Source organism: Stenella coeruleoalba, assembly GCF_951394435.1.
Source record: "Stenella coeruleoalba genome assembly, chromosome: 2".
Lineage (NCBI taxonomy): Eukaryota > Metazoa > Chordata > Mammalia > Artiodactyla > Delphinidae > Stenella > Stenella coeruleoalba.
The window spans coordinates 131,370,753-131,395,525 of NC_137147.1; the positions used below are offsets into that span (position 1 = coordinate 131,370,753).

The 24,773-nt window shown below is 47.6% G+C and overlaps 2 protein-coding genes across 6 annotated transcripts in view; one reads left to right on the top strand and one right to left on the bottom strand.

The window, feature by feature from the left end:
* Window positions 1-1,601: 1,601 nt before the first annotated feature.
* ISL2 (ISL LIM homeobox 2) lies at window positions 1,602-7,602 on the top strand (the record flags this gene model as incomplete). The annotated part of the gene is made up of 6 exons (XM_079913448.1): window positions 1,602-1,659; window positions 2,507-2,696; window positions 2,982-3,244; window positions 5,075-5,358; window positions 5,970-6,137; window positions 6,542-7,602. 6 exons carry the CDS (start codon window positions 1,602-1,604, stop codon window positions 6,656-6,658), a joined length of 1,080 nt encoding a protein of 359 aa, XP_079769574.1. The 3' UTR covers window positions 6,659-7,602.
* A 4,941-nt stretch (window positions 7,603-12,543) lies between these two features.
* The window catches only part of SCAPER (S-phase cyclin A associated protein in the ER), a 495,741-nt gene continuing 483,511 nt past the window's right edge, over window positions 12,544-24,773 (bottom strand). For all 5 annotated transcript variants that reach the window (XM_079912990.1, XM_079912987.1, XM_079912988.1 and 2 more), the window contains 3 exons: window positions 19,917-20,108; window positions 16,064-16,115; window positions 12,544-13,784 (listed from right to left, as the gene is read on the bottom strand). In XM_079912990.1, coding sequence (XP_079769116.1) covers window positions 13,681-13,784; window positions 16,064-16,115; window positions 19,917-20,108 — 348 coding nt within the window. In that variant the 3' untranslated portion in view covers window positions 12,544-13,680. The remainder of the gene's footprint in view (window positions 13,785-16,063; window positions 16,116-19,916; window positions 20,109-24,773) is intronic.

A 24,773-nucleotide genomic window follows, 5' to 3' on the forward strand; every position in this document is an offset into this window, starting at 1 on the left:
GAAAGACCAGGCGTTCCAAAGGTAGTGGCAGTGTTTAAAAGCCTTACAAGACCGACGGGGCCACCACGTGAAGCGCTCAGCACAGCGCTGGGTGGCGGGCCGTCGTCATCCAGTAGTGAGTTCAGTGTGCGCTGAGGGCCTAGCCCCGGCTCTGCGCAAAGCCTCTCCTTTCGCGCTTGGCTGCGCCCATTTCCCGGCGAGCAGCCCAGAGTGTGAGGCCAACCAGCCCTAGGTTTTTAGCAGAAGGGCCGCCGAGCTCGACCGCGCCCTCAGGCCGACTTGGGCCGGGATCTGGGGTTCCCGTGGAGACATTTTATTCCCAGGCGCCCACCTGCGTCCCATCGCGCACCAAGTTCTTGGTACACCTTTTAATGGGAAAACAACGACAGCCACCATGGTTGGATAAATGTTATTTATAATTCATGGGCCAGTTCTTGAACCCTTTCAAACAAAACCCACAGAGATTTCTTTGAAAGAAAAATGCCTGGACTCTGCTCAGAAGTCGCGGGTTTTCTGAGGAACGACAAGCCGCTACACAGATAGTAAATTACCCCGCGCGCCACATTTGTTTCTGATTATTTGCGTTGCAGTTGGTTTGTGAAATAAAACAGAAGAGTTTATAAATATCATTTATTCTGGAAGTGAGACACACATTCGACCCCAGCCTTGTTCCTAGAAGGAGCTGTGCTATTCGAGTGGGGAAAGAATGGGGGAGTCCGTGTCAAATTACACTCCCGCCCCAAATGCAAGTCAAGGCTCGAATCTGGATCCGGTGATCGTCTTCGGATTCTGCGTTCTGGCGTTACCCACCTAACGCTCCAACTGGGAGAAGTTTTCCACAGGCGGACGGGTGGGGAAGTCTAAACAGAGTTTATCCAAATCCTTAACCTCTCTCTCTAGCTTGGACCCTGAGAACAAAGGCGCCTGAGAGGAGAACGGTGACCGGCTGGACGGTTGAAGGTCTTGTCCAAACAGACCACCCTTCCCCCCAGCTCTCGTCCTAAGAGAGTGGATTTTTTTTTTTTTTTTTTAAGGAAACAAGGGAGCATCTAAAGGACAGGCCCCCCTTCAGTCCCCCAGGTATCCATCACCCTGCTCGAGCGCGCCTGGGGAGACCGCACCGCAAGTCCAAGAGGAAGTTCAGAGCTGCGGCGGCAGCAGAGACAGCTCAGCGGTGGCACAAGGTCCAGCCGGGATAGCCCGACCCAGCGCCAGAGTGAGGATCCTTGTACATTTCAGGGGAGGGGGGCTGCGCTCCATTGTTCACTCTGGGCCAATCAGGGTTAGCCCATTTCCTCCCAGCCAATCCTCCGTCACCCCCGCCTTCCACCCAATCTACCCCGCCCATCAGCCCCCAGGTCCCCAACACCTCCCCTGCATCCCCAGCGGTTCTGGGGAAGCTTCGTGACGCCACAGGTCCCGCCCCCAGCTCCGGCCACGGGCGAATGCGTGCTGACGTCATGCTGCGTGCGGGCCGGTGCGGAATCGCTCCTTCAACTCCGCGGGGCAGGAGGAGTTAGTTAGCAAAAGAGCCGAGGCTGGGCGCGCGACCTTCGTCCTTCTGCCCCTGGCCGCACGCTTTGCGCACATCTCTTTTCTGCATGGTGGATATTATTTTTCATTATCCTTTTCTGGGTACTATGGGGGATCATTCCAAGAGTAAGTCTTCCTGTGTGTGTGTGCGTTGTTATGTGTGTGTGCTTAATATGCAATATTTCTAACGCAGAAGAATGTTTAGTGGATTCTACAAGTGGCTTCTATTTGACAGGACACTGGGAGAGAAAAAAAAGAAAACGAATGCATTTTCCTGCAGGACCGCTTATCCGTTGGAATCCTGTTGTTTTAGTTTATAATTAAACACTCTTTCTCAAGCCTGCTAGGCTGACCTCAGGCTGTGAAATCTGCTTCTGTTTCGCGCTAAGGCAATAGGTTTGATTTAGGGATGTGGGCTTTTTTGTTTGCTTGCTTGCTTGCTTGTCTTTCGGCCTTTCCAATAAGGAAGATTTCTCTAGCTTGATCTGGGATATTTAAACTAAGAAATGTCAGAGGATGAGCGGAGACTCCGCCGAAAGCTGATGTGTCTGTATTGGGATAGGAGGGAGTCGCTGTGAGAGGGAGTGTGCGGACGGCAATGCCGGAACATCACCGTCCAGTATTGATAGTGTGGCGTCCGCAGGGTTTAAATGTCTATTTACTCTTTCTTCTCACTGACTTGTTATATTTTAGTTACAAGATATATCGATAAAACGCCTGTGTCCAAGTGAATGTAATAGCGAAAAAAATCGGGGAGGGGGATGGGGGAAGACAGAAAGCCTTCGCAAATTCAGAAGATTTTGTTTTTTCGTTTCCAATTGTCTGGACCTATGGAAAGCCCATTTCCTTTTTCTTGTGGTCGCAATTCTTGAAAGAGAGCGAGAGCGCCAGCGGGTTGGGTTGGGGCTGGAGCGGCCTCGGCCGGGGTCCGGGCAGCCAGGCCTGACACGGGCCCCGCGCCCTTCCCCGGCAGAGAAGCCCGGGACGGCCATGTGCGTGGGCTGCGGGAGTCAGATCCACGACCAGTTTATCCTGCGGGTGTCGCCCGACCTCGAGTGGCACGCCGCCTGCCTCAAGTGCGCCGAGTGCAGCCAGTACCTGGACGAGACGTGCACGTGCTTCGTGAGAGACGGGAAGACCTACTGCAAGCGGGACTACGTCAGGTGAGGCCCGCGAGAGCCCGGGCTGCGCCACCGCCCGCTGGGGCCGGGGCTCGAGGATGGCGGGCCGCCCGCGCGCCCCGGCGCGGGCAGAACACGGCCCCCAACCCCGAACGCGTGCCGCCGCACACCTCCTGGCCTGGGAACCCCCCGAGGGCTGGTCCCCGCAGCCTCCCTCTGGGCCACAAAGCGCCCTGGGCGCGCGTGCCCGGGGTGGGTAGCAGCCCGGCAGGCGAGGCCGGCCGCAGGCCCCGTGCTGACACCACCGCCCGTGCCTTGGGCCCGCAGGCTCTTCGGCATCAAGTGCGCCAAGTGCCAGGTGGGCTTCAGCAGCAGCGATCTGGTGATGCGGGCGCGGGACAGCGTGTACCACATCGAGTGTTTCCGCTGTTCCGTGTGCAGCCGCCAGCTGCTGCCCGGCGACGAGTTCTCGCTGCGGGAGCACGAGCTGCTCTGCCGCGCCGACCACGGCCTCCTGCTCGAGCGCGCTGCGGCCGGCAGCCCGCGCAGCCCCGGCCCGCTCCCCGGCGCCCGCGGCCTGCATCTACCAGGTAAGCCGCTTGCGCCCGGTACTGCGCCGCCGGCTCGGGAGTGAGTGCATGGGTGTGTGTTTGTATGGGGGGTGGTTGTGATCGGACGAAAAGTTGTCACTTGGGTGTATTTCCGTTTGCCTGCAGTGTGGGGTTTTCTGGGTGAGTTCAGAACCCTGTGTTAGGAACGCGGCTGAGTGTGTGTTCGTGTGACGGGGAAAAATTGCATGTGGGTAAATGTGAGCCGGGATTGTGTGTATGAGTGTGCAGAATAGTGGGGAATTGTGTTGTCCGTGATCAGGAATATGTGGAACACAGTAGTATGAGCAGGAAGGTGAATGATCACGGGGAATCTGAAGTGGTGACTTTGTCTGTGGAACTTGTACTCGGAATTTCAAGCAGTATGTGTGTCGTCAGAGAGAAAAGATAGGTTTGCCTGGGGGTATGTGTGTAAGGAATACAGTTCCCAGCCTAGAGGTGGGTTCAGCCAGCCAGAAGCCCACCCGTAAGGACAGCTCTGAAGGCTAACCACTCAACAAAGAGCTAGTGTCTGCATTTGTCTTTTGAGGCCCAGTTTGATGAACAACTTAGCCAAACGTTTCTCGGTGGGGAAGGAGTGGACGTACAGTGGACTCAGGGATCATACACCTCAGGGGATGCTCTGGGTCCTAATCAGGAGATGCCCAGAGGTGGGTTCTAAGTGTGTGGTTACCGGGTAGGAACAGTGACTCTGGCTGAGCAGTTACCAGCAAGTAGCCACAGACCTGAAGCACCAACCTCTAGACCAGGCTGAGCCTCGGGGTGCTGTGTGCTTGAAGTGCTCCCACTTCCTCTGGTCCTCCCTTTATTCCCGTATAGAATGAGAAAATTGGGCTAGATGGGCTGTTTGTAAATATTTATCCAGATCTAGATATGCCCAGAAGAGGATATAAATTGAAACAGTGAGACTTGTATCCAAACCTGGTTCAGATGGGAGTGCGGAAACAGGATGAAGCCAGTGTTGAGGGTACCCTGGGCTCGGGTGTCGGAGGGGCTCCCTTTTGTTTGCTGCGGGTTGCGGGCCGTGGGAATCCGGCCCTAAATACCCGATTCTACTTAACCTGGGGTTGAGAGAACCCAAGGCCGAGTGAGGAAAGTGCCAGCGGCTGCGCGCGGGCCGGGAGGGCGGCCGCTGGGCCAGGGAACCTGGAGCCTTGAGGGAGGAGACCCGGCGGGCCGAGGCCCGAGGGTGGGCAGAAAGGAACCGTTCCAGGCCCTGGAGGCCCACTCGCGCCCCAGGGCAGGTCTTCGCGACACACGGCCTGGCCCTGTCCGAGAGGCCTCTGAATCAGGGAGAAGGGCTCTTGGGGGCCACCCGGGAGCGGGAGACAAGCCCCCCAATTCCGAGGCAGCGCGGCGCTTGGGGTCCGTGTGGGTCCCCTTCCCCTTTCCCCCTCCAGAGTCCCGGGCGCGCCTCCTTCCTCTTCCTCTGAAACTCCGACTTCTTCCGGAGAGCTTCCCTCGTCCCGCGGAACCCACGCGGGCATTCCTAGGGTCTGGTAAGTGGAGGAAGCACAGCGGGGGTCGGCCACTCCCGTCCCGCACAGGCCTAGCTCGGAACTCCCACGCCCCGCTTGCGCGCTGGCGAGATCGCTGCGGGGAGAGCCCTGTGGAGGAACTAGGGAAGGGACGAAAATGCACACCTTTTTCCGGGTAGGGCGAACAGACGGAAAGGGAGAGAAGACGAACAATAAAACGAAATAAACGGAATAAACGAGAAACGAAATCGGGCCTCGGAGGACTCGGCCGCCGCGGGGCCGGGCACAGGGAGAGTGAGTGGCGGTCACTCTCTCATCTCTCGCTCCCTTGCAGACCCGGGATCGGGCCGGCAGCCCTCGCTGCGTCCGCACGTGCACAAACAGACCGAGAAGACAACCCGCGTGCGGACCGTGCTCAACGAGAAGCAGCTGCACACTCTGCGGACGTGCTACGCCGCTAACCCACGGCCCGACGCGCTCATGAAGGAGCAGCTGGTGGAGATGACCGGCCTGAGCCCGCGGGTCATACGCGTCTGGTTCCAGAACAAGCGGTGCAAGGACAAGAAGAAATCCATCCTCATGAAGCAGCTGCAGCAGCAGCAGCACAATGACAAGACGGTGAGAGACTGGGAGCTGGAGGATCGGATCGGGTGGAGCCTCGGGTTCGCCCTGCGGCATCTGCGTGCCCATTTCTGGGCCGGCTCTCGGGAGATCCAGGGGGAACTGGGCTCCCCAATAGCGTGTGTTGGTGCTTTCAGAGCAAGGCTTACCTTGAGGTTGAAGGCTTCTTAATTACTGTATCCGAGGTCAGGTCTTCCCCAGTTCCAGCGGCAGACCAGAGTTGGGGTCTGGGGCGTAGTTCGGAGTTCAAGGTGGCATGTTTGCCAGAGCCAGCAAGTCGGGGCGGGTTGTGTCCTTCTCTCAGCATGACTCGGTTTGAACACTTTTCCTCTGTAAACCTGGAGAGGGATGGGAACGCAGGCCTCACGTTCGTTCCCTTGCCATGTTGGCTTCCAGGACCGAGGCTGGCCTATGGTGGCTGTTTTTGGGCCCGAGGAATTTGCACTGGATAAGGCGGGCTCACTCGGCTGCGGACAAGTGTATGCCTCTCCTAAACCGTTTCAGGCTCCAAATCACGTGCCAGTGCCTGGGGCCCCAGTCTCAAAGATGTCGGGAAACGCAAGACCTAATTCGAGCATCTTCCACCCTCTCTCCTGCTTGTCCCGCAGAGCCTGCAGGGACTGACCGGGACGCCCCTGGTGGCGGGCAGCCCCATCCGTCACGAGAGCGCTGTGCAGGGCAGTGCAGTTGAGGTGCAGACGTACCAGCCGCCATGGAAAGCGCTCAGCGAGTTCGCCCTCCAGAGTGACCTGGACCAACCCGCCTTCCAGCAGCTGGTGAGGCCCTGCTCCACCCGCCCGGAACTCAGGACTCCGGGGGAGGTGGGGTGGATTTAGCCACTTAGCCAAGGTGGGAAGGGGTGGGGGTTTCTCAGGGGATGAGGGTGGGGGTTTCTCAGGGTTGGGGGGAGGTGGGTAGCTGCAACCGCACCCGGCTCATTAATTCGCTCTAAACCAGGTCTCCCTGGATTAAAGCGCTCGCAGGGGAGGTCGAGGGATTACCCAACCCGCAGCCCCGCCCTAATACCCCTGCGTGCGCTTGGGGACCTGGCCGACTTATCCAAGGGCCTGCTCCCAGCCGGTGGCTTGTCCCCAAGAGACACCTTTGGGAGTAGGTGGCCCGGGAAAACCAGCTCGGGCGCTTCTTCACCCGCTCCTTCCCGGTGTCTCCGCTGCCCCAGGTCTCCTTCTCTGAGTCTGGCTCCCTAGGCAACTCCTCCGGCAGCGACGTGACCTCCCTGTCCTCGCAGCTCCCGGACACCCCCAACAGCATGGTGCCAAGTCCCGTGGAAACGTGAGGGGGACCCTTCCCCGCCAGCCCGCGGACCTCGCATGCTCCCTGCATGAGACTTACCCATGCTCAGGCCATTCCAGCTCCGAAAACTCTCTCGCCTTTGTAATTATTATTATTGCTATTTAAAGAGAGAGGACTGAGAGAAGCGGTCGGGATAGCCAAAAGCGCCGGGACGCAACCTGCTTTCACCAGACTGGAAAGCCCTGCTCCGAGGACTTTTCTTTTTACAAAACCAGAATTTGGGTTTACTAACGTTAGCTCTGCCATCTCTTCTCCCTCGCTCGGCGTGGCCGCCGCCGCTCTATTACCGCGCCCCCCGGCCCACGCACCCACTTGTGCGTGGAGAACGCGCAGGTCAGGTCCCGCGCCGGCCCAGCCCCGAGCTCGCCCACGCGGATGCGGGCATCTGCCGCCGCCCGGCCCCGCGCTCCCAGGTGGCCTTGCCCCGGCTCTAGCGGGGAAGAGGACGGGGCAATCCAAAGGAACAGGCACTCAATCCCCCAAAGCGCATGATTGCCGGAAAAAAGTAGAAACGAGACTTTCCTTGAAAATGTTTTAAATTATCGGTCGACGGAGGACAGAGTGTGTGAGCCTTTGCCGAACAAAACGTAAGTTATTGTTATTTATTGTGAGGACAGCCAGTTCATAGTGGGACGAATATTTTGATCTTAATAAAAAAAGATAATAACCCGATCGATGCTGCTCCTGTGTGCTGTTGGTGCAGCGGGAGGGCTGGACGAAGGCAGGTTGGGGTTGGGGCTTGTTTCAACGAAGATGAGGCTCCGCGCAGGGCCCACCGCTGGTGCCCGCGCCTCGCGCGCCACTGGCCGGCGTGCTCCCGCGCAGACAGGGGCGGGCCCGGCGGGGATTGGGCGTCGCGCGGGGGGCGGGGCTGGGTCCCTGTGCTCCGTGCGCCCCGTGCGGCCCAGCGAGGCCCAGAGAAGCATGTGAGAGCCCAGGACCTCCCGGAAGCCTGCGCGCTCCCTGTTGGCTCTCCACTCTCGGCGTTTCGCGGCAGAAGCCCGCGGGGCGGTGGGGTGACCCCGTTTGGGCCGGGAAACCTGCGATGTTCCGATGGCGTCCGTTTGGCTGGCTAGGGCCAGCGTTTCCGTCTCAACCTGGCCTCAGCTCCTGCAGCTGGACCCAGCCTGGCGTCCCTCAAGGCCCCCTAGACCCTCGCTCCACTTTCGGCCGGGTGCACTCGGCCCCCCGCCTGCGTTTCTTTTCCCGCGGGTCTGGAAGCCCGAACCCCCACCCCCGGGCGCCTCGCCCGCCTGCCACCCGGGCCCTGCCGCCGAGCAGCGAGGCCAGCCCGCGCGCCCCGGGGCGAACAGGGGGGCCGTGAGGCTCGTCCTCGGCGCTGTCCCCAGAGTGGATGCGCGACGTGATCAATCCCGCTGCATTTATTAATTCCCCCGTCTAGACAGAGGAGAAGGCCGTGCGGCGGCTCCTTATCTGCATTTGGCATCACCTGCAAGCGATACACTGAAGGAGCCACAACAAGCCCCCGCTAGGATCGAGGCTGCCAGGGAAAATAAGTCCACCCAGAACCAGTCTGGCGTGTCCTTGGTTTATTTTCTTTCCAGACCCGAAATGCAGGGGGCGGGGGATGGCCCGGGTGGGAGGGAGCTGGGAATGGCCCCTGGATATGCCGTGCCCAGGTCACTTGGTGTGACATTTCAAACCCCTGTGACTTGTTTTCTTGAAAACTGGCTTTAGTGATCGCAGGAAATAACCAAGAGATACTGAATCTCCAGCAGGCCCCCGGGCAAGCACAAAAAACCGGGAGGCTCAGGTTTTACCCTTCACAAATATTTAACCCTTTGGCAGCCTGGGGTAATTCTTTTCCCAGACCAGTCCTCTTTTGGTGGACTCAGAAAGCTGCCAGCCTGCCAGTGATTCCACTACTCTTGAACAATCTCTGGCATTGGGTTTCCTTGTCCCTCCAAGTTAAAAGACCCTTAAGTAGCTCCTTCTTTGTCCAGGCATTGTTTTGAAAGAGCGCAATGCCCTTACTGAGTAGGGGATAGTTGCAATCTTAGCTCAGGTAGCTTCTGGTAAGGAAAAATGTGTCTGAGGGGGCATCTGTGGTCGCTGGATAGAGGAATCGATGCTTTCTGTTGAAAAGCCATGGGCTGATTGGATGCCAGAGCCTGCTGTAGATGTTTCAGCTGAACTGATGGCAGAATTCCATCAGCAGGTTTCTCCCCTTCCCCCCCATTAGAGACGGGAGGCTGGAAGACTGGCTGGCAATTGAGGAGGTGGGAAGATCGGGCCACATTTATGTTTTACTTCCTGAAAGTCAAGGTGATGCTAGCACAAAAATTAAAGAGAATCTTCCCCTCTTCAGAATTTAGGAAATGGTGCTGCAGACTTAGAGATAAGGGGAGAGATATGTAGGTTTAATGAGGACCAGCTTTACTCTCAAGTGCCCAGAAAGTGTTTTAATAATCAGGGTTAGATTCTTTGAGGGTTCATTCCTTTAACTTAGATCATTCCCTCCCAAACAGAACTATAGATATTTCCCTTTACCTTCTGGCTGGCCATTGGATTAGGGGGCTAAACTTCCAAGAAATCTTACTTTTGAAAACTTTTGATTTATCCAGAATATTGGGTTTTGTCATTTTTAAAAAGGAAATAACAGGTTCTTGAATTTAAAAAATTTCATTAATGGTTGTTGTTAATTAGCTCTGAATTTTTGCTTTGAACACACTGCAGTGTTTTAATGCTACAAATGGAAACATCTGCCTATCTAATTACAGTCACCTCTTCCCTTGACATCCGTAGATCAAAAATCTAATTCCTCTTTTTGATATTTATATGAGTGTGTCTGTTTTTGAATATTGGGAAATTATCCAGATCACGGTGGTTACTGTGTATTAGGATACCCGTATCTATGTGTATTGTTGTATAAAACATCACAAGCTGTTCTCCTGTAGTTTGTTGCTAGCCACCCAAAGGGGCGCATCGTTTTCCTTGTGGGTTTCCAAGGAAAGGGTTTGACTCTGAAGCCTTATTACAGCGGTCCCTGGTGAGGTGTCAGATCTATGGTTGGTTAGTTACATTAATAAATATCTGTTTTACTGGTTCCCAGGTCATCTTTAAACATCTTCTGTAATACAGTAGGGATATCCTTGTAAATTAAACTACAAGTACATTTGTAAATTGTAATTACAATTACAAGTGTTGTATTTTATGCTTACTGAACTTTTAAAGTGAGATACCCAGCTGTGTAGTAAAAAAAGTCAGTTCAATCAAAGAGGCCATAGATGGGAAATGGGAGTAAGTTATTTAACTAGATTCACCTTAGAATAAGATTTTCTCAATGGATTTATCTAATAGTTTGGATAGCTCTATGTAATGGAGGCAGAAAGGGATTCCCAGAGATGGAAAAGTTTATGGCTATTACACCACAAAATTTAATACATATTGAAAGGCAGCACAATTCTGGGAAATTCAGAGTCCCTGTGGCAGTATTCCCAACGAACTTTAATTTTTAATGGGTTGTGGAACAGAAATCAGCCTTTCAGTTTTGAATATGAAATAGCTTAAAGCTTAGTTTTGTCAGAGCTGCAAATACTGGGTTTAAATGAGACTTTTTTTAAGATTGTTCTCTAAAAAATGTGAGATTCTGCCGCTGCTGTCTGGGGGAGGGCATAAATTGCCACACGTTTAGTTAGCTGTCTTTTCCCATAAAGTATTCACCAAAGAGAGCAAGAGAATTAGTTGACTAGCAGCACGCTGGAGAGGGGAAACAATGAATGAATAATAAACGATTTGCAGAGGAGTTCCCAATGGACTTGTGATAAAAGCAGGAAATTCAGAGAGTTTATTAAGCTGATGTAGGGAAGATTAGAGGCTTTTAAATATGGGTCTGATTGATGTAAAGGTAAACTTTCTTCAGGATACTGGGATTCAGTGCAATAACGAGGATTGTGTGACCAATTACAGACTAGCACCTTGTTGATGGAGACTGTGCATGGAAGATGCAGATAAATGGAGCTAGGCTGAGAGCAGTAATGGGAGAGACAAAGGGCACAGAGAAATACTCCATTGGGATCCAGATGTGGAGTGGTGTAGGGGGAGTGGTTCAATTTATAAAGCAAGTTTGGCGCCCGGCAGAAATCATGCCAGAAAGGCTGGAGTGCTAGGCGAGGCCATGTTTTGGATCGGGGCACCGCCTGGTCCATAAGGTCAAGGGCTCGTGAGAGAGTGGGTCAGGGGGTGAGCAGAGGGGCAGGAGTTCAGGAAGCCTGAGCGATTCCTCAGTGGGAAACAGGATATTCAAGGCGGTAGTTTCAGTGTTTAAGGCAGGAGACCCCAGTGTTCGTTCGGGGCGTGGGAGCAGGGAGAGGGACGTGGAAGAAGAGGAATGGTGAGGAGTAATCCCTTCCCAGATTGAGACCCAAGAATTCAGAAAGCTTGGCAAGGAGCTCTGGAAAAAATGGCCCACGTGCTTTTCTTCCTGGGGAAGGAAGGAAAGATAGTAGAGGAGGCGAGGTCCGGACCTAGATTCAGGGTTCGAGGGTCACAACGCCTCCAATTGCCTGTAGGGAGGGAGAGGCTCCGGAACTCGGCAGAAAGCGGCATCCTGCTGGGCGTCCGGTGTGACGAGCCCTGTAGAGCTCCGGGAAAGCGAGCTGCCGCCTAGAGCGGGAAATTCGGTTGGGCAGCGGCGTTGGGCGTTCAAATGTCGCTGCCCCCGGACCTCGGGCGGCTTTTACCTATTTGGCTCAAATTCTGGGCTCTAAAGCCTGGGCGAAATTGTTACCTTTGCTCCGACTGAGCCCTGTCGCGTCGTCAGGTTTACAGGCTGGACCCAGCAGAGACTTTTCGCTTCGGCCCAGCGGGTCCACCTGTGGCCCCTGAGCCTCGGGAGACGCGGGACGTGGCCCCCGCCCCAGGAGAAAGCCAGTTGGTGGCACTTGTCTCCGCAAATTGGAACAAGATGTGCCTGCGCTCACCTGCGCGCTGTTCTCTCCCCACCCCCCGGAGAGTTTAGAAGTAGTAAAACCCAAAGGAGTTAGAGCTTAAATCACTCTGGCCCTGCGGAGCGCACAATAAAGGAGGGAACTTGAGACCTGCAGAAACCGCGCGGGTCGGGAGTCACAGAGGAGCCGCCAGGCCCGATCCTCGCAGGCTCCCCAGCCGGGTGGAGCCGGGGTTTGTCTCAAACAAACCCTCTCCCCTCCCGGACGAGGGGACCAAATGAGACCACTCAATTAAATGTTTAATTGCGAATTCTGGTATGGTTTCTGGAAGGTTAATCACAGCTGTCTCAATTATTTATGGCTTTTTGGCAAATTTCCGACCTGATAAGAAGTATATTCTACTGTGAAGCGTCTTGCAGGAAATCTGATAAATATTTGATTATTCCTTTCAGCTACAAGGATTCTGCGTCCACGCCCCAAGACCCGCGGGGCAAGCGGGATTTGGGAACTCCTCCCCTGGTTGGGGCGCCCCGGGCGACGGCGGGTCGAGCAAGGAGCCGGCCGCCGACACCTGGCTCCCCGGCCCTCGGGCAGCGGAGAAGCCCGGGCCGCCGTCCTGGAGGAAGGCGCGGGCGCCAGGGCCCGGCCCCTCGGCCTCCCGGGGGCGCGGCGCTCAGCCCGGCCGCGGCTCGAGGTGTTTCGGAGCGCGCCGCGGGGAGAGTCCGGGGTCCTGGGTCCGGAGCCCCGGGCCGAGTCGCCGCCGAGCCCTGGCAGCGGGCTCCGCCGAGGCGGCAGGGACTTCCCGAGAGTCGGTCCCACTAGCCTCGGAGCCGCCGTCCCCGCCCCGAGCCCAGCCGGGCTTCGGCCCCGCAGCCCGAGCGCGGAAGACGCCGGGTCCCGGGCGGCGGAAGTACAGAGCGCACTGGGATGCGTTCGCTTTTTCTTTTTTTTCGTTTGAAATTGGATCTCTTTATTTTCTATTTGCAAAGGAGTAAAAACAGCATATACAAAACTCGGCAGCGTTGTGAGGCTCCAAAAAGAAGTGTCCTGAACATTAGGTAGCTAAATTTGCTTTCAACAATCCGATGAAACTTCTGTATTTTCCAGTCCCCTCCGCCCCCAGTCTTGAATCTGATACTATTAAAACCATTTTTTTCCCCCCGACCAGATCTTTCTTCTTGGTAATGTTTGATCCTTATCTGACAGAAATTATTACCAATGTCACTCAGTGACCGGCTTAGCACTGACCGTTGGCGTAAGGTGGAGAACCGATGAGAACAAGATATGAAAAGGTCAACATCTCCTGGCAGACACTCCTCCCGTTCAGCTGTGAGCCGTGCACAGGAGTTGAAAACTTCAATTCAAAGCCCTTGTGACCGTCTGTTTTATTTTTACTTCGGTTTTCATTGCAGTTATTTGAGAAAATACTTTAGGGTGATTCACTATGGTTGATCTTTTTGGATCCCTAATTTTTATTCTGGAGAATTTCAGTTCAGCGATGCTATTTCTATAGGAGATTCTCAGTATTGGCCGCTAGGAAAGTTTAAGCAGACCAACGAATATAATGCTTTAAATTCATTTCAAATAGCCCCCAAAACATATTATGTAATTAGAATGTAAAACTGTTATAAACATCTTTTACTCAAACCTATAAAAGGGAAATTTAGAGCAGGTTAACTTTTAGTAAGTCTTTAATTAAGATACTTCCGGAGTTGGAATTAACGTTTTTCTTTCAAATTTGTATTGCTTTAACAAGAAAAGTCATCATTGCAAACAGAATAAGTTATTTTATTACAAGAACAAAACAGACTTGCTAATTTTATGTCTAATTTTACCCACATTACAAATGCAAAGTATATATTATCATAGGATGTAAGTTACCAAACTCCAAAATATTGTGCATAAATGAAATAAACTCAACTTGCAGAATTAGAAAGAACATTAAAGTATCTACAGTCTTTATAAATAGTGCAAAGTATATACCATATCTACAGAGTATAAACACGTGAAAATGAACTTCTTAAGGAACAGTTAGAATGTTTGATCAATTTAAAATATTAATGAGGGTACTCAAATATACAACCAACCAAAACATTTATTTTTTCTCTTTTTTTAAGAAAAACTGTCGAGCTTCTTCCCAGGCCTGCTGAGGAAATCTGTTAGCCAGCTCAAGATAGTCTTGGGAACCAAGGCATTTTCCTGAGAGAGAAAAAAAAGAAGAGTAAAATTAAAAAGAGTTAAATTCTTCAAAATGTAAGAAATGAAAATTATTTTGATATCTGAGTACAAAATGGAGACATACTCTTCAAATAAATCATGATGCAAATTTAAGTAAAGGTAACTGATCTATATCTATTATAGTCTAAAATATATAATATATATTTTAATCACAATCTATTTCATGCTTCTAACCTATTCAGACATTAACCCCTATGTAAAACATTGTGAAAAACATTGTTTTTGGACTCTGGAGTAAGAAAATAAGTAAATAAGTATGGTAAACAAAATAAAGTGACAGTCACGTATTCCATCCTTAAGTTAGCCTTGAAAGGCTAAATCTGTATGTAAACTTTACAGTTATTTTCTAAAATAGTCTATTTAATCTAAAACATGATTTTAGTTTAAACATAACTTTAAAAATGTTCCAATCTGGCACTCAGTCACCTAACAAAGCAGAGGGAACTGTCAGGAGCCTTACTGGCTCTTGAAACAAACGATCTCCTGGCCAGCCAGTCATCTAGCAGCGAGTATTTGAAAAACAGAATTCTTCCTCAGCAATAAGAATGTGGTGCTGCCAGGAGCTGCTTTACACTTAGAACTTAGAGGTTCACCTGGGCAATGAACTCAACATCTTGAAACATCTTGAAACATTTTGGGGGGATTTAATCTAAGCAAAAGGGGAACAGATGTCCAAGGTGCAAACTGGCAACTTAGTGTGGCATCATCATTTTTTAAAATCAAGTAAGCATATTATGAGCTGTCACCAGTAGAGTGATGACTTTTTCTAAGCAAAGCAGAGAACAGTTCCCTATTTGTTGGTTTGTGGATTAACCCATAGTAAATCCACATTGGGGAAAGCATGAAAGTCAGAGAACATGGTCCCTTGGAAAAGGAAAGAAGGTTGAAACCATGCAGACAGAGTCAGCCCCTGGGACTTTGCCTGCCAGATAGGCAGCAAATTGTGACTCATCCTTACGTCAGGAGAAAGAGGAAGAAAAAAGAATGTTTATATGTCTTACTGGCAAAAAAATTGCTGTACAATTAAAAAATAAATTAAAAAATACATTAGAAGATTTTTCTAGGCATTTTCATAAATTCAAAATTTAAAACATTGTTTTATAAGGTATAGTAACAAATTATGTTGATTTCTGTCTAGCCTCCAACAGCTTAAAAAAAAAATGCTGTCACTGAGTCAGGGCAGAAGTGAACTTGCACACTAATGCAGGCTTAGACAAATGGTACCAAGTATGATGTTGACTTGAATTTCTAAAAAGGGGCATAGCTTTCTGTTTACTTCTCTGAGTGCCTGAACCAATAAAACGACATTTTTTCATATTGTTACAGTTTTAGATATATTCTCTTATACGTACTTTTCAACACCTGCCCACTATAAATAATGTGTGTGTGTGAGACAGACAGACAGACACACACACCCCAGGGTGACCTCCCCTTCTCCCAAGTAAGGGCTACTGAATGGGTGCCCCACAGGGTTTTGCTGGGAGTAAACCTCTGGCCACTTTAAAGACTATCAAACTAATGGAAGAATTGGGGAAAATCTGGATTAAGGTCTCATTAATCAGAGATGCTGTCACGAGAGCCAGACAAAGAGCAACTTCTCAATTACAGTGTGGGTAGCAGAATATTTCAAAAAGTAAATATGCACTTTAAAATTCTACATCTCAGCTCTGATCACAGGACTCACCTCAGCAGGAATGCTATAGGGAAAAAAACCTTTGTAAATCTTTTGGCCCCTGAACTGTGCTGTGCTCATCTGATGGCTTTTTCGTCATGTAGAACAATTTTACACTTCTATTTTCAATAAAAAATTCAAGTACTTGAATTTAGGGAGATGTACGGGCTACTACCAATGATGATTTTATTCTGAACATGGAACCAAATGTATGTGATTTTAGCATTTATGTGATAATGTAGGCCAATGTTAATGATCTGATTGTCTCTTGTATTGCAAAGTAGCTCTTTAGTAATTATTCACCATTTATTATACCTTGCATGAGGTGAGTATAAATTACATAAAGACGTTTTGTGGTTTTCTTGTACTTCCATAGATTTCTCTGTATATTCTGATGTACTCATGCTTGATGACAAAATCAATTTCTTTATTCCCTGAAATATATTTGGTATCCGAATCTCAAATATTTTAGGTGATGTAATAAACTAATTTCTCTAACAGTTTCAGAGGGTTGAGTGAGAAATGTCCAGCTAACAAACACATGACATTTAATTTAATAGAGACGTACCTTTGGGCTGATAAGACTGGGTATCTGCCTGACCTGGAGTCTGTGCAAAATCCTGTGTGAAACGAGAAAAGTGTTTTTTTTAATACCAATGCTACGGACAGAGAATTTTGCTGAGCGTGGCTTTAAAAATGCTTCTGAATTCTGAGGCAACTATTTTTTTTTTAACATCTTTTTTTTTGGGGGGGGGCGGGTACGCGGGCCTCTCACTGTTGTGGCCTCTCCTGTTGCGGAGCACAGGCTCCGGACGCGCAGGCTCCGCGGCCATGGCTCACGGGCCCAGCCTCTCCGCGGCATGTGGGATCTTCCCGGACTGGGGCACGAACCCGTGTCCCCTGCATCGGCAGGCGGACTCTCAACCACTGCGCCACCAGGGAAGCCCTTTTTTAACATCTTTACTGGAGTATGATTGCTTTACAGTGTTGTGTTAATTTCTGCTGTATAACAAAGTGTATCAGCTATACGTATACATATATCCCCATAACCCCTCCCTCTTGCGCCTCCCTCCCACCCTCCCTATCCCCCGCTCTAGGTGGTCACAAAGCACTGAGCTGATCTCCCTGTGTTATGCAGCTGCTTCCCACTAGCTATCTATTTTACATTTGGTAGTGTATATATGTCAATGCTACTCTCTCACTTTGTCCCAGCTTACCCTTCCCCCTCCCTGTGTCCTCAAGTCCATTCTCTATGTCTCCATCTTTATTCCTGTTCTGCCCCTAGGTTCATCAGAACCATCTTTTTTTTAGATTCCATATATATGTGTTAGCATACGGTATTGTTTTTCTCTTTCTGACCTCCTTCACTCTGTATGACAGGCTCTAGGTCCATCCACCTTACTACAAGTAACTCATTTTCGTTTCTTTTTATGGCTGAGTAATAGTCCATTGTATATATGTGCCACATCTTCTTTACCCATTCATCTTTCAATGGACACTTAGGTTGGTTCCATGTCCTGGCTATTGTAAATAGTGCTGCAATGAACATTGTGGGACATGTCTCTTTTTGAATTATGGTTTTCTCAGGGTATATGCCCAGTGGTGGGACTGCTGGGTCAAATGGTAGTTCTATTTTTAGTTTTTTAAGGAACCTCCATACTGTTCTCCATAGTGGCTGTATCAATTTACATTCCCACCAACAGTGCAAGAGGGTTCCCTTTTCTCCACACCCTGAGGCAACTATTTTTGCATGAATAGTTTGGAGCCCAAATATAAAAGTTGAAGAAACTGACATTATGTAATTCAGGTTCTCATACATTTAAATTAAATAATGATGACTCAAATCTTGCTAAGTATCACCAGGGGCCAGGTTGTTGCCTCCTGTGGAAAGTACAACTTTGTTTTATATCTAACAAACTGAATTCTTTAGCCAAATACTGTCTTAAAATATTGATAGATTTTTAACATTTTAAAAAGCACAACTAAAAAGCCCTTAACGTATTCTGCAGCTATATCTTTTTTTAATTGAAGTATAACTGACATACAGTATCATATTAGTTTCAGGTGTGCATCATAGTGATTCTGTATTCATATACATTCCAAAATGGTCACCATGATATGTCTAGTTATCATCTGTCACCATACAAAGTTATTATATTATTCACTATATTTCCTATGCTGTACATTATGTTCCCATGACATTTATTTTATAGTTGCAAGTCTGTACCTCTTAATTCCTTTCACCTATTTTGCCCACCTCCTACCTCCCCATGCCTCTTTCCCAACCACCAGTGTGTTCTCTGTTATCTATGAGTCTGTTTCTGTTTTGTTATGTTTGCTTGTTTTTTATATTCCACATATAAATGAAACCATATGGTAAAATTGCCTTTCTCTGTCTGACTTATTTCATGTAGCATAATACTCTTTAGGTCCATCCATTCTGCAGCTAAATCTTAAAGTCTAGTAATTTTACTCTTAGATGGAACATGAAAAATGTCATCTATAACATGTAAAGTTTCAGGAACCTAGGACAAACTACTAGCTCTTATTTTAAATATAATTTTCTAGTAACTATTAATCATCTAACACAGGGGACCTTGAAGAACCATTTTATAAACTAAAATCCAATGTATTTTCGTTCCCTTGAGCACAGTTATTTATAGAAAAAAACCAAACTTGATTTAACTCCAGCAATCTAAAGTGCTATCCCAAATAAGCATTATAAGAAATTTCTGTAGTATTTATAAAATCTGTGTGCTAAAATAAAATGTATGTTAAATGTGTTACATTTACATTAAATTACATTTAATTGTGTGTTAACTGTAATGGAGAAGAGTTGAATTAGAAGTACTCCGAGATCAACACCAGATGAAAATAATATATATGATCCTTACTTTAGATTCTGATACCATTTATAGTTTTATAAATTGTTTTCCAAGCAGTTGAAAATGTAAGGGACTAAGTTGGTACAGATGCAAAATTGTCTTTGCTCAACAATCACTCTCTTGGTTCAACAATCACTGTCCTGGTTGAGGCCTCTCTGCTCATGCCATGAAAAACTGCATATCACCTCCCTGGCAGTGCCTGTCCCCCTTTCTTGCCTTACTTTTCTCCACAGCACTTAGTACCATCTGACATGCTATTTATTTTACTTATTTATTTGTTTTTTGCTTTGACTCCCCCCATTCTAATGAAAGACCTTTAAAGGAAGGAATTTGTATCTGTGTTATTTGCTGCTGTATTTCCAGTGCCTAGAGCAGTGCCCAGCACACCGAGGGCACTAAAAAATTAGTGAATGAAAGAAAGAATGAATTTTAAGATCACAGTCTTAAAATTCTCTATAACATCTTTTCTGTTTAAATTTAATCCTAAGGCTGTAAGAATATCTGAAGAATCCTAAATGCTAATTATGATGTTTACATGAAAATTCATTAAGATTTTAATTATTAATCACAAGATGTTCTTTGAAAAATCTCTACCCTACCTATAGATCTGAATATCTTTGAAAAAATTTTCAGAAATTGGAATCCAGACTCAAACAGAACAATTAAGCTGAAAATAAAACATTTCTAAACAATTGATCTAGTATGTTTATTAACTGATCATCTAATAGAGGATAGTTTAAGAAATGTAAACCACTGATTGCCATCTAAGGTGAAGAAGGCTTGGGGGACTCTTTAGCCATCCCAGCCAGCTGGGCACAGTTACACCCTTTCAAAAGTGATATTCGTATATTAGCCAGAATAAGGAACAATAACAATACAGAGCTCTGCTTTCTGTTCCATTATTATGAACAGAAAACACTGTCTATTAATCACATGTGCATCATGGAACAAAAACAGATTGGTTTTAGGGTGGAACATTTGAAGGAAAATGGAAGATTCTGATTCCAGTCCTACAGAATTTAACTGGATCAGAAAAATATAAGGCCATACTTAAAAGTTTTAGATTTAAGAAAAAGCAACATAACAGATTTTTATTATACCCACACAGGCTGTGTGTATTTATTTATTTAAAAATTTATTTTAAATATTTATTTAAAAATTTACAAATAAACGGACATTTTTATTGATCTTTCTTCAGCAATCATTAACTTTTCCCTATAAATAGACAAAAAGCAAGATGAATTAACAGTTAAAGCCTTAAAGAAGTCTTTTAAAAAACATTTCCTTAGTGCAGGCTTACCATTTCATTAACTGGAAAAATACCCTTTTCTTGAAATCCTCCAAGTAGAAATGATACAACACCCAAACCCCAGTTTTACTATCATGATATTTTAGAAATTAATTTCAAGCACAGAAATATGTGAAATTTTTAAAAGGTAGCGTGGATGGCAAGAATAAACAGCTGGTTCGCTTTTACTTTTCAATTGCATTAGCTTACACACAGAGCCAGAGAATTAGGCATAACACAGAAGGTACCTGAATGAACGTGGCCAGTAGAACACAGCTCATCTCCTGCTCCAGAATGATCTTGTTCTGAAGATTGTTGTAACAAGCAGCGATAAGTGAAGGGAACAGCACTTTGATCAGCCGTGGGTCACTGAAATACTGGAAGGGCAACTGGCAAAGCTTCTGCAGCACCGTGGGGTGGCGGCCGGACTGCACGATGACCTGAAACAGGAGGAACCCCAGGTCAGCTGCCAAAAAGCCCCGGCCTGCCTGCCCTGTGTCCCCCTTCCCCAGCCAGTAGTGCCAGTAAGAACCATGGAGAATATGCTGAATAAGTGTAAGGAGGAAAGAAAAAGACTCCTCAACTCCTTACCAGAGCTTAACTTAAGTGATATTTGAAAGGAGCAGAAAAGAAAGAAATCTCATTTCCTAACTTAAGGGAAAAGACTCCAAAAGTTCTGCACCCATTTAAAAATTCTTATAATCCACGAGGAATCATGCATTTATCATGGAGAGAGGGTGCCTGTGAAATGGGTTTGGGATACACACTGCTTTAACAGAGTGCCCCACCCTTCACTCTTCCCCTTAAAGCAGAACAGCCATATTCCTTAAAACCTGCAAAGAGCTCACTCACAAGAAAGATACCCTTTCCTATACTCCTGCCCACTAAACTAGCTCACGGAATATATTGAACACAGATAGATCTATTCTGTATGCAGACAAACCCTTGGAAAGAAAAGGGGATTGTAAAGGGAATGGGAACAGTTTCAGCAAACACAGGCTCCAAAAGTTCCTTCCTCCGATCCATACAGCTTATCTATGTTTCCATCAGTGCCACTGAGTCTAAAAGGAGAATTGTTTAGATAAATGAGACTGTTGTCTTGAAGCAGTCTAGGTTTACAACTGTGTACATTTTAAGAAATGGGGCAATGCAATTAATGGGCTTGCAGGGAAGCCCTCCTAACTTACTCCCTAGGCCTACATGATAAACTAAGAAATGTCAAAATCAGATCTGTTTCAAGTAACCTTGATTAGACTGTTCTAATATAAAAGAGCTGGGTGACCCAAAGCCCACTTCTTGGTATAGGAGGAAGCTCACGGAAGGTTAGGAACACTGTAAAATCTAAGGTCAAGACCGTAAATTGTACTTGGAAAAACACAGTTTTACAGGTACACACCCAGACAGGACTGCATTCAAATTAAAACCAGAAGGACAGAATGAAACAGCAGAGGCAGGAGAAACATAAATTACAGGGATTTACAAGTTTTCAAAGTACTTTTAACAATACTTTAAGAACACACTCTCAGATGATAATGCAGTTTGGTTTAAGAAGAAAATCAACAAAGTAATAGATCACATATTTTAGTTCAATAGCTAAAATGACATCAAAAACCTTTAGAGAATGTTGATAGGGACTTGTTAATACCTTCAAATCCAGCAGGAATTTTAAAGACTTGCAGTGTGACAATTCAGCACATGGCTATATGCTGCCATTTCTGACACTGGCTGAGAAAAATATGCCCTATCATCCACTTTATTGATAAAGCATTTGCTTAAATCTTTATTTTAATTATTAGCTACAAATTTTGTAGCACAGCCAAATGATCATCACTTTAGAATTTATAATGACACCATTATTAGAAGTCTCTTTTCTCCCTTTGGACAAAAATTAAGAACAAGTTTTTTCTTTGGAACTTCACTGTTAAAATGCTATTATTGGAAGACTCACTGATTGAAAAGACATTAAACTGGACAGTCTGGCTAGCACAGGCACAATGTTAACTCAAAGATGACAACTCCTGGTTCCTGGTAAATTAGCCCAGAACATGAGAGCTTAACCATAACTTATTCCACCTGGACTCCTGACTCTCGCTGGGGTGAGGCAGAGCCCCTTGGGGGTCAGTCCCCTCTGGGAACAGGGCTGGCTATCAGTTGCCTGTTGAAAAAGTGAGTTTACAGAGGTCACCAGGAGTGTAGTGAGATGACCTGCCAGAGGCCACTAGCTTTAAGTCCTGAGACTGCAGAAGACACAAATGGAGGCAGGCAGTTTGGTTCCCTTGGGGTAAGGAGTTCTACCCACAGGACTGACTATGACAGGACTCAACCAGATTATAGGTAAGGGGTCCAGTCCCTGAGAGCCACACCCCTTGGCTTGGCTGTGAGCCAGAGTAGGACATGTAGTTGTCACTGTCCCTCAAATCACACTTCAGACATTGTGGGGAGACAGGATTAGGAGACCCCGGAAGTGGCCAACCTGTAGCACTGAGACTCAGTTGGCGAGACTCCTGGATAATTCAGGTGGGCTCTTGGCACAGAGCAATGGCAGTTTGATGTCATGAGCACAGCTAAAATAGTCATCTAAATTAGGCTAATAAGCACTCCTGTAGGGGCAGGGAAGCAAGGCTGGGATACAAACAGCCTGACCTCAATGCTCAGGGCCTTGGGTACCAGGAGAGAGTTTCCTGAGGGGCTTTTGACAGATTAGGGGATGAAGGCATCATTCAGTTTTATTTCATTCACTCACTCCCAGGCCTTAGGGGGTAGGTCAAATGTCACCTTGGACTACTTAAGCTTTCCAAAATCAGTAGAAAGTCAATAGAGTGCCATCACGGGGCATGAAGTTCTTGCTGAATGAAAGAAACGTACATAAGAGAAATCTCAGGCATACAATATGATGTAAATATGTCTCTCTATATGCCTTCCTCATGGAGCTGCAACTAAATCAATAACTGCTGGTCTGCCACCTTTGTCCAGACAAAGGGTTACCAATAAGGCCTAAGGTGGTACTACCCTGAACCTGGCCAGGCCACCTGCCCTTCCCTTCAGGACACACAGGCCAACACAAATATAAAGAAGCTTTTCACAGAGCCCCTTTCCAGAGTACTGCACCAAGGGAAGGATGTGACCTGCCTGTAGATTTCTTTGGTGGCCACAGTCATCAGAGACAGTAGGTATGGCCTCAGTAGTAATGAGAAACCTCCTCTCAAACATGATGTCCATTTTCAGATGCAGAGGAGGGCTCCAAGGAAACCAAGGGAATTTCTAGCAACATTCAGATCAAAAGAGACTGAAACTGAACTTGCCTCTTGCTCTTAGGTGTGATTCTAAAATAGGTACTAACTTAAGAAGAACTAGGAGATCTGAGTTCCTGCCTTCAATCTAGTCACCAACTAGTTGTGTGACCTAAGCAAACAGCTCAGTTGCTTTGAGTTTTAATTTTTTAAAAAGTATACTTTTCATTGAAGTATAACACACACACCCATTAAGTTAATAGCTTGATTTTTCACGAAGTGAACTTAACCTGTGTCGCCAGCGTACAAATAAAGAAAGAGAACACGACCAAGGGTTCTGGGTCTTTAATACACTCTTTCTCACTGAAAATTAGATTTCTGCATTTTGAATTTAAGACAAGTCACAGAAACTACTTGACTGTAGTAGAACATAAGATCTCTCTTATGTTCTTAGCACTTCGAGGCCTTCTTGGATTCAGTCTCTATCAATCATTCTCTGGAGAGAATTCTCCTTTGGTCTTCTAAGCAAAGGCCAGTGGGCCTAATTCCTCAGTCACTGAAGAAAGACACCTTTTACCCAAATGCCCTGGCATTCACCACCTTTTTCTTTGGTATCATTGGCAAGGGGTTGGGGGAGGGAGTAGGGAGAGGGTAAGAGAGGAAGTGGGAGAGAGACCCTCACTTCCTTTTCTTTTTGGAACTATCAACAATTCTGGGAAGAAGGGGCTTTAGAAAAAGGAAAGTTGCATGCTGCCAACGTGTGCTATAGCCTGTGGAAAGAGGGCCAAGAGGATCTGAATGCTGGCATTAAAAAGGCATCTGGGAAAAAAAAAATAAAAGAAATCTGGAGTAGACAAGTGGACACGTTGATTCTTTCATCTGTTGATCCTTGACTACCCACTAAGCCTTCTGGCTCCAATCTTTGTACTTCCTACCAAGTGAAGCATAATCTGGGTGCACTGAGTGAGAGAGCCAGAAGAGAGCTCTAAATTCAGAGGACGTTTGCTGAGTGCCTCCTGTGTGCCAAATGCTGTCGGGGACATGGACAGGAATCAAGTTTTAGCTCTCAGGGAGATGAAGTATGTCCACAGTAGACAATGATGCAAAGGAGCCTGGGTCATCAGAGAGGGAAGGATAAGGTACTAGGGGGCCCCTCACCTCCTTCCTTAGGCGAGGAAGGCTGCACTGAGAAGGTGGGCTGGACCTTCAAGGCTAGATCAGATTTGAGCACCGAGAATTGTAGGTGGAGGAATTTTAGGTGGAGAGAAGAAACGCCTAGGTTCAATAACCAGCCTGTCTTTGTCTGCTCAGGCTGCCATTACAAAATACTATAGACTAGGTGTCTTAAATGACAGAAATTTATTTTTGAACGGTTCAGAAGCCTGGAAGTCTGAGATCAGAGTGCAGCATGGTTGGGTTCTGGTGAGCGCTCTCTTCCTGGTTTGCAGACTTGACACCTCAGTGTGTCCTCATGTGGCCTTTCCTTAGTGAGTGCACATGGAAAGAGAGATCTCTCTCTTCCTCTTCTTATAAGGCCACCAATCCTATCACATTAGGACCCCACCCTCATGACCTCGTTTAACCTTAATTAACTCTTAAAAGCCCTATCTCCAAGTACAGTCACATTGGGGGTTAGCATATGAATTTTGGGGGGATACAATTCAGTCCATAGCTCAGGTCTGATTCCTCATCACCCCTTGCCAGAATAAAGTTTCATTAGCAGGCTACCCTCACTAACCAGGTGGATTTTAGAAGTGACTGGGTCAGTTGTCTCTCAGTGGGCATAAGCCGTGAATCTGCAGGCTCAAGGGTGCTTGGTGTTAGGTAGCCCTGGGCTCTAGGCCTGGCTCTGATCAGTTAACCAGTTTGAGCCTC